At 55.7% G+C, this 8712-nt stretch overlaps 2 protein-coding genes across 2 annotated transcripts in view; one reads left to right on the top strand and one right to left on the bottom strand.

The window, feature by feature from the left end:
- The window catches only part of PNMA6B, a 19248-nt gene extending 13396 nt beyond the window's left edge, over window positions 1–5852 (top strand). The window contains exons 2-3 of the mRNA XM_006877216.1: window positions 5108–5190; window positions 5744–5852. Of these exons, the coding sequence (XP_006877278.1) occupies window positions 5108–5190; window positions 5744–5852 (192 nt within the window). The remainder of the gene's footprint in view (window positions 1–5107; window positions 5191–5743) is intronic.
- A 54-nt stretch (window positions 5853–5906) lies between these two features.
- Window positions 5907–7814, bottom strand: LOC102813149 (paraneoplastic antigen-like protein 6B-like). Its single transcript, XM_006877215.1, has 3 exons — window positions 6385–7814; window positions 6175–6310; window positions 5907–6074 (listed from the first exon to the last, which is right to left on the bottom strand). The coding sequence occupies exons 1-3, from the start codon at window positions 7812–7814 to the stop codon at window positions 5907–5909; spliced, it is 1734 nt and encodes a 577-aa protein (XP_006877277.1).
- Between the last annotated feature and the right edge of the window lie 898 nt (window positions 7815–8712).

Raw genomic sequence — 8712 nt, 5'->3', positions numbered from 1 at the left:
CGATGTTGATGCGTTCCATTTCATTTTTGACAACTTCCAATTTTCCCAGATTCATACTTCGTACATTCCATGTTCTGATTTTCAACGGTTGTTACAGCTGTTTCTCTTCAGTTTGATTTGTGGCCCATTAGCAAGTGAAGGTTCTGTGAGCTCTTCTCTACTTGGAGGAGGCATTTTTTCCCCCAGTCGCATTCTGGGTCCCTTCCCACTTTCCAGTCCTCTAGCTGACAATGTTTCTCTGCTATTCATAGAGTTTTCAGTGACTAGAGATTCGGAAGTAGTTTGTCACTCTTTCTTCCTAGTCTGTCTTTGTTTGGAAGCTCATCAGAAACCTGTCCACCATGGGTGACCCTGCTGGTTATTTAAAATACCGGTGGCATAGCCCTTAGAATCACAGCAATTCAAACCACCACAGCACAACAGACAGACGAGTGGTGGTTGCATGGTTGCTGTTAAATAGGAATCTCCTTGTGCTAGGGCTCTTAAGTCCAGCTCAAAGGTGGGATTTCCATCCTCGGATGTCAATCAAGAGGCAAATCAAAACAACAACGAAGTATCATCTTATGCCAACATTGATAGCAAGGTTCAAAAAAGCAAAGAACAAACGCTTGGTGAGGGTGTGGAAAGTCTGGGACCCTCCTACATTGCTGGTGGGACTGTACAACGGTGCAACCATTCTGGAAAATGGTACAGCGCTTTCTCAGAAGGTTGGAAATAGAAATGCTGTATGACCCAGCAATGTCTCTGCTTGGTATATATATCAAGAAATAAGATCCATGACACAAATTATATATATATGCAATGCATATTGGTTGGGCACTGTAGGATAAGCACTGGACTTCAAGGTTGGCAGTTCAGGCTCACCAGATGCTCCTTGGAAACCCTATAAAGAGTCACTCTAGAAAGGAAAGAATATAGTTACCATAAAGCAAGAGGACATTGAAATAGAACATCAAGAAATAGGATCCTGCCCCTCATAAAAACACAAAAACCAAAAACAAGATCTTGCTTAGACATCACCACAGTCAAATATCCAAAATTTTCACTTACAATTCTACCTCCCTCCAAACATTTGCACATAATTCAGACAACTTCTTTGCCATTGCATATAAGCATCACCCTAAGGTACAGCTATTGGTCTCTTCCCATCCCTAGCAATGAAGAGTGAAGAATATGGAATATGCATAGAAACAATGAGTTCAATGGATTCATGGGCCAAGCAAACCCCAGCCTCCATGATACTGAGATCAGAAGAAGTAGATGGTGCCAAGCTACTACTACCAACTGTTTTGAAAAGGACCATATAGAAAGTCCTGGAATGAATGGGAGCAAAATGTGGAACAAAACTCAAAGTTATGAAAAAGAGCAAGGTTACAGGTCCGAGAGAAACTATGGCCTGGAAAGGAGTGCCTCATGATTGCTTAAGTTTCAATCAGACAATAGGGAGGTGCTCACTCAGAATAATCAATCCCTTGAGATGAAAAGGACAGCATTTATCTGAGGGCAAGGCTCAGACTAGTTAGTGAAAATGGACAAATAGAACCAGGAAGCACAGGAAGGATGTAGGATAACTGATGTTACAAGGTGGGGATTGCAATCTCTGACATAAAACATGTATAAATTGTTGAAAGGGAAACTGATTTGCTCTGTAAACCTTCACCTAAATCACAATAAAATGTATCCCTCCAATGTCCAATCACATGCTCATCATTTCCTTTAAAGCCTCCCCAGTAGCACCTTTAATATCCACAGATCTAGCAACGTTCTGTGGCTGCGACCATCTGTATTCTCTCTGGCTTGCCTTACTTCCTTCAGAGCCCTCACCAGAATTGCCTTCGACATTCATCATTTTACCAGTTGTCTTTTCCAGGCAATCGAGGCTTTTTACTATCAGCTTAACCCACTGTCGTCGAGTCGGCCCCCACTCATAACCACCATCTAGTACAGAAGACAAGTGCTCCATAGGCTTTCCAACACTAAATCTTCCTAGGAGCAGACAGCCTCATCTTTCTCTCTTGGAGCTGTTGCTGGAGTTGAACCACCCACACTGCGGTTAGCAGCCCAATGCTTAACCCGCAGCAGTCCCAGGGCTCCTTCTTTTACTACCTTGTAGTTGATAAATGCCGTCGATCGGTCCTGACTCACAGTAACCCTGTAGGAGGTTTCTAAGGTTTTAAATCTCTGCAGCAGCAGAAAGCCTCATATTTTTCCAAAGAAGCAACTGCTGCTGTACACATAGAATTGACCCTGTGATCCTAAGTCCAGCGCTTACCCTACAAGCCGCTGCATTTCCTGTTTTACTACTTGTTGTTCTTGTTAAGTGCCCTTAAGTCAGTTCTGAGTCACAGCAACTCTGCATAGGGTTTTCAAAGACCAGCTAGTAGGTTTGAACTGTCAACCTTGTGGTTCACAGCCCAGTGCTGATTCTAGAGCATTGTTTTTCCTACTTACTGTTGTTAAGTACCGTCGAGTCGACTCTGTCCATTAGCGACCTTGTATAGGGTTTCTGAGGAGCGGCTGGTGGGTTTGAACCGCCGAACTTGTGGTTCCAACCGACCTTGCAGTCCAGAGCGTATCCTATAGCACCAAACCAGAACATCATTCATGTTTTGTTTTTTTTTAACTACTTGTTGTTGTTGTTGTTGAGTGCTGTCGAGGCGGTTCCGACCCATAGCAAGGCACCTTAAAAACTTTTCTAGCCTCCACCTATTCCCCAATTGCAAAGCCATCTCCTCATTTTCGGTTAGATCAGCACCCTGTCTCAGGTACCAGATTCTGTCTCAGTTCCCTATTGTCGCTATAGCAGAAAGTTCACAAATGGGTGGCTACGGCAAACAGAAATTTATTTTCTCACAGTTGTCCGTTGTTTGTGGTTGAGTGCCGTCGAGTCTGTTCCGACTTATAGCGACCCTGCCTAAGGAGCTCTTGGTATCGTAGTGGTTATATACGAATCAGGCTGCTAATGTCACGGTCAGCAGTTCGAAGCTACCAGCTGTTCCGCGGGAGAAAGATGAGGCTTTCTGCTCCCGTGAAGATTTACAGCCTCGGAAACCCCCATACGGGGTCGCTGTGAGTCGGAACCGACTCCACGGCACATGAGGAGCAGCTGGTGACTTGGACAGCTGACCTTGTGGTTCACACACAGGCCAGTGCTGCTCCTACGGCGCTGCGACACCACAGGCTACAATTCCAAACTCCGGGTAACCAAATGTAAACTCCTTGCCATGGAGATGCTTCCGACTCATACATATCCAGAGGGCAGAGTAGAACTGCTTCACAGGTTTGCCGAGGCTACCAAACTTTATAGGAACGGACAGCCTCACCTTGCTTCTTCGGAGCGGATGGTGGATTCAAACCGCAGACTTTTCACTCAGAAGCCCAAATGATGAACACTCAACGCACCAGGGGCCCTAAATGCAGGGGGCTGGTTCTCACTGAAATCCCCACAACTATCACCAACATAGAACGTGACCATTGGAAACTGACTGGTGCACGTTATATGAGAGTGTCTTCAATGGTCTTTATCTATTGTTTGATGATTAATGTAAACAAAATTTGGATGTATAACTCAAAAGATGTGCCAGTTTAGGAATGATTTCAAATTCACCAGGTTACTCACGAACCTTGCATTCGAGTCGTACATTGCAACCCTGACTCTTGGTTTAATTTAAAGATTTTGGTGAAGAATGTGAATGGCTCTCTCAACAGATATGTAAGACTACACAAAACCAATAAACATTTGTCTTTATCAGTTGCTTCCTCAGTGCTATTTGTGGCTAAGGGCCATCAAGTCAGTTCAAACTCATAGCAACACTGCAGAGAGTTTCTGAGGAGTGGCTGGTGGGTTTGAACTGTTGACCTTACAACTAGCAGTCCAGTGGAACTGTAGACTCTATGCACAATGAAACTGTTTCCCGATCTTGTACAATTACAATGACTGGTTTCGGATCGCACTGTTATAATTCATAGGGTTCTCAGTCGCTGAATTTCAGGTGTAGATTGTTAGACCTGTTGTGTTACTTCGTCTTAATCAGGAGGCTATATTGAAACAGCAATACGCAAGAAGTCTCCGCTGACAGATTAATGGTGTAATCATTAACATGACTGGCCAATAACCGAACCTGGGTCTACTGCGTGAAATGAAAGGGAAGATCTCCATCATGGAACTGCCCAGTTGTTGAGTGCGGACAAGTTGATTCCGACTCAGCAACCCCATGGGACAGTTGCAGTGCCCCATAGGGCTTTCCGGGCTGCAATCCTTTCGGGAGCTGATAGCCAGGTCTTTCTTCAGCAGCTCCACCGGGTGGGTTCAGACCAGCCGCCTTTCCCAGAGCAGCCAAGAAAGAGCTTGACCATTAAGACATTTCCATGGCAAACGGCTGCCAGAAAACATGGCCACTCTTGGTTTAAACCGAAGCACACCCGTCACCACTGAGACTGAGTTCATCCCAAGCATGCCCTCTCATCCAGCAGCCTCACTCCTGGAAGTTAGGAAATGCAAGCCCACTCACCTGAGGGGGCACAACCCTCCTCCAGTGGCTCAAACGGTTAAGTGCTCAACTACTAACCTAAAGGGCGGCAGTGTGAATGTTCCCCGAGGTGACTAGGAAGAAGAGCCTGGTGATCACAGCCCATGAAAATCCTAAGGGGCGTAGCTTTCCTCTGAAATACACGTGGTAGACATGAGTTTGCACTCTGCGTTGTATGTACATTGGTGAGCGTGATCGCCCGTTCTGGTAAGGACAGATGAGAAGAAAACATGGCGGGAGGACAAGGCCCAGTTGAAGAAAGTGCAATAAAAACAATGACAAAGCCACTGGGCGGGAAGGCCCTTATCTGCTGAGGCTTCGCTGGTCACGTGGGGTGAGAGCCGAATGCCCAGAGGGAGTGGGCAGCTGAGCCTCCAAGACTATGGAGCGGCATCATGTGTCCCTCGAGGCTGGACGGGCCGCACTGGCATTTCATCCCCCATGCTGCGGGAGAGGGTGAAGCAATGGGGGAGCTTGACCAGTCCCACCCCTGGGCCAGCCTGTCACACAGCCCTCTCTGCAGGTGCCCAAACCTCCCTAGGCGACTAGACAGGCGCTTGCCATCAATGGGCTGGCAGGTGGAGACGGTCCACAGTGGAGTGGGCTGGCGCGTGGGTGTCCCTCTGAGAACTCAGCAGCCCTGCTTGGAGCTCCCGGCACGGTCAGTATCTGCCCTGCCCTCACATCCGCATGAGCCTCCTCTCAGGCCTGCTGGTCTCCAGTCTCTGCAGCCCTGGAGGCCACAGGTGCCTCAGTGGCCTGCTCTGGGAGGCCCTGTGGCACCAAAGCCCAGCGACTGACATCAGCGCCCCTCAGCTCCTGCCTGCTCTCGTCCCCCACCCCAACCCTCTTACACAACTGTTTGGGGGTGAGGGTCGGGACTGCCCAAGGGCCTTAGGGACACAAAGAGCACAACGCACCCCTCCATCCCTCCTTCCAGCCTAGGGGATCCCACAGCATTTCACAGACCTTACTCCCATCACACCCCAATGCAGACTCCAGGGTCAGGGTACCCAGCCCCGATCCCACAAGGGCGTCCCACGTGAGAACCACAGTAGAAAACACTCAATGAGATTTATTGAAGAGAAACATGAACATGAACTGGAACTGTTGAAGGGAAATGAATCCGAACAGAAAGGGGGCTGCAACCACCCCCAGGGGTCCCTAACCAGGAGCCTCTGCCACCCTCACAGCGGGCCCTCCCTCTGCCCCAGGGCCCGCCTCCCAGGGGACAACAGATTCTGGAAACATCGGTTGGCTTCGGGGGACCTCAGCACAGTCCAGCCCCAGCCCCTGGAGCGAGCCCCTGCCCCGTGGGCCTAGGGAACAGCCACAGAAGAACACTGGAAAACACGCCGCTGGGCACTCGGCACCAAGTCAAGGAAACGGAGTCGCCAACAGCAGCAGGGGTGGAGTTTCAAGCACAGTCCCTTCGTGGACCCCCTCAGCCCTCCAGGTCCATCCTTCTTCCTTCAGGCGGTAGGTAGCGCTAAGGGTGAGGGTGGTCACTCCCGTGTCCGCCGTCTTCCGGGGCTGGGCTGGGGTCTCCGGGGAGGAACGGCTCCCATGAGAAGGCACACCTCCACAGCAAGAAGCAACAGTTGGCTGCAGTCTACTTGGGACAAGCGGGCGTCGAGGCCCCTACCCAGTGGACGACGACGAAGAGGGAAGGGGGCATGGAGGCCGTGTCTCCAGGTGGCCCTGGTCTGGGTGCCCCTGGGCAAGCAGGCGTGGTGGCACTGCGTGGTGGGGCCGCGATGGGATGGGGCCCCTCAGAAGGGCTGAGAGGGAGGGGGCGGGCCCGGAGGGGGCTGGCAGGCCCTTCCCCGGGCCCCGATGCGGCCCTGGGGCCTACTGGTCTGAGGTGGACTCGAAGGACTCGGGCAGGCTCAGCTCGCCTGCCTCGCCCTCGTTCTCAGACTCCTCCAGGATGGGCTGGAGCCGCTCCTCGTCGTCGTCGTTGTGGGGCTCCGCGGCCTCCTCCGCCTCCATGGCTTCCGGTTCTCCTGCCTGGGCGAGGCCCTCGGGCCCACAGCCTGAGCCTCCCGGGCCGGCCCCAGGAGCGCTGCCCACCTGGGCTGGGGAACTGCCCACCCCGGCCCGGAGCGCCTCTGCAGAGCCCGCCTGCCCTGTGCTAGCAGCGGCAAGGACAGGGGCAGAGGCCTGGCCACTGCCCTCCCCTGCCACCATCACAGCCGCCTTGTCACCTTCTGCCCCGTGGTTGGCCCTGGCCTCCGCCAGCCCCCCAGCCCCAGCCCCAGCCCCTTCCTCTACCTGGGCCCTCTCATTCCTGAATAGAGTGGCCTCCCACGACTCGGACTCGCGGACCAGTCCCAGCATCTCCAGGAAACTGGGCGCCCTCCCGACCAATCTGAGCTTGCGCAGCGCCTCGTCCAGAGGCTCGATGAGAGTGGCCTTGGTGAGCACCTGCCTCAGGCGCAAGTGGTCGACCGAGGCTCTGGCCAGGGCCCCCTTCTCCATGGCTTTCTGCAGCAGGACCTCGAGCCGCAGCACGAAGGCCGACAAGCGCTCGCCCCGCCTCTGCTGAGCCGTCAGACACCTCAGCCGCGTGGCCGCCTCGGAGTCGGTATCCCCAAACACCTGGACCAGGGCGTCCAGGCACTCCTGCGCGGAACGCGCGGGGTTCTCGGCCAGGAGCCCGTGCACCAGCTGCAGGGCGGTGCCGCGCAGGCCCTCGAGCAGCCGCCGCCGCCTTTCCCTCTCAGAGACCGCCTGCCACACCTGCAGCATGTCGCTGGCGTGGTCCAGCCAGGCCTGGAAGGGCTCCTCGCCGGGGCCCGGCTCCTGGCGCCCGGAGAAGATGCCCAGCGGCTGGTAGCGCACGGTCTCCACCCAGGGCTGGACCGCCTGGGTGACCGAGCGCAGCCAACGCAAGCGCCGCAGCCCCAGCCCCAGGGCGCCCGCCACGCTCTCCACCGTCTGGCCCTGCTGCTCCAGGAAGTGGAACACGCGGCCCAGAACCTCCTCGCCAGAGCAGCGGGGCACGCACACCACGCGCCACGGACCCCCGCTGCCCTGGATCTCACGGGGCACCTGCGCGTGGTCCACATCCTGCGCTAGCTCCACCAGGGCCGCGGCGGCGTTCTCCTCCTCGCGGAACACCCGGCCGAGCACTGAGAAGCGGCCCAGCGGCCACAGCGCAGCCTCCAGGGCCTCGTGCACCTCGGCATCCTCGCACTCCTCGGGGATGCCCACCACCAGCAGGCCCCGACGCGGGCTCACGCCCATCCACCGGCACCAGTCGCGCAGCATCGCCACCGCCATGGCGCCCGGTGCGGCTCGGGTCCCGGCGCGGAGCAGGCCTGGGAACGCGAGCGCCAGAACAGGTCAGTGCTGCGCCGGGCCCTCCCTGCCCCCCTCCCCAGTCCCGCCCCGCGCGGCCGCCGACTTCCCCGGGGGCAGGAGCCTCCTCCCCCTCCCACCGTCCCCCCACCCCCCGGCTCCGTCCTTTGGGTACCTTGTCCCGGCCGCCGCCTTCTCGACAGAAGGAAAGCGGGGCTGGCACGATCGGGTTGCTGCTGCCTGGGGTCCCCGCGCGTCTCTCTCTCTGTCTGCCCTGCAAGCCTCTGGGCTCCGGGCCGTTCCCAGTGTGGTATGAGATCCCCGCGCCTGCTCCTCGCTGCGTCTGCAGTGCGGACGGGGGGCGGGGTCACGGCAGCGTCTGCGAAGGCAGAGCGCGGACCCCCACGTTGCCCTGGAGACCGCTGGGCCATTGGCTCGCGCGCGGGTCACGAGGCTCACAGCTGCCTCAGGCGCCCGCGCCCCAGACAGCCCCGCCCTCTAGGGGGCGCTGGCTCACCAGGGCCCCTCCCAATACCCCCCACCACCACCACCACCACCAGTCTTTCCAGCCCTGCAGCCCAGGAAGTGCTCTGGAGCGCAGGCGTGCACAGGTGGCCCAACCCAGAGGTGCCCTGCTAGGGGGCGCTGGCCAGCACTGTGCTCTAGGTGGTGGAGGTCCAGCTGGGGGGCCCTGGGACCCCCTAGCCCCTGTTACCTTCCCTCCCTCGCAGTCCCCACCCACGAGTGCTCTCTTCACCAAGCCAGGCGAGCAGAGGTGGGGTTCAGTGGCACTTACCCACTTGGGCGCCCACCGCACACACATGCCCTTGGCGCCCCCACCTCCCCACCACACACCCACAGAGGTGCAGACTTGAGTGAA

Source organism: Chrysochloris asiatica, unplaced genomic scaffold (genome assembly GCF_000296735.1).
Source record: "Chrysochloris asiatica unplaced genomic scaffold, ChrAsi1.0 scaffold00445, whole genome shotgun sequence".
NCBI lineage: Eukaryota > Metazoa > Chordata > Mammalia > Afrosoricida > Chrysochloridae > Chrysochloris > Chrysochloris asiatica.
Note: the sequence above shows the minus strand (reverse complement) of the source record. Positions and strands in the feature narration are given on the sequence as shown.

What these genes read in the sequence shown, in the direction of transcription:
- LOC102813149 (XM_006877215.1), bottom strand. Translation starts at nt 7,814, where the DNA reads ATGGCGGTGGCGATGCTGCGCGACTGGTGCCGGTGGATGGGCGTGAGC. An exon ending in TTCGAGTCCACCTCAGACCA is followed by an intron (nt 6,311 to 6,384) that starts GTAGGCCCCAGG and finishes CCTCCCTCTCAG; the next exon opens with CCCTTCTGAGGGGCCCCATC. An exon ending in TCTTCGTCGTCGTCCACTGG is followed by an intron (nt 6,075 to 6,174) that starts GTAGGGGCCTCG and finishes TCCTCCCCGGAG; the next exon opens with ACCCCAGCCCAGCCCCGGAA.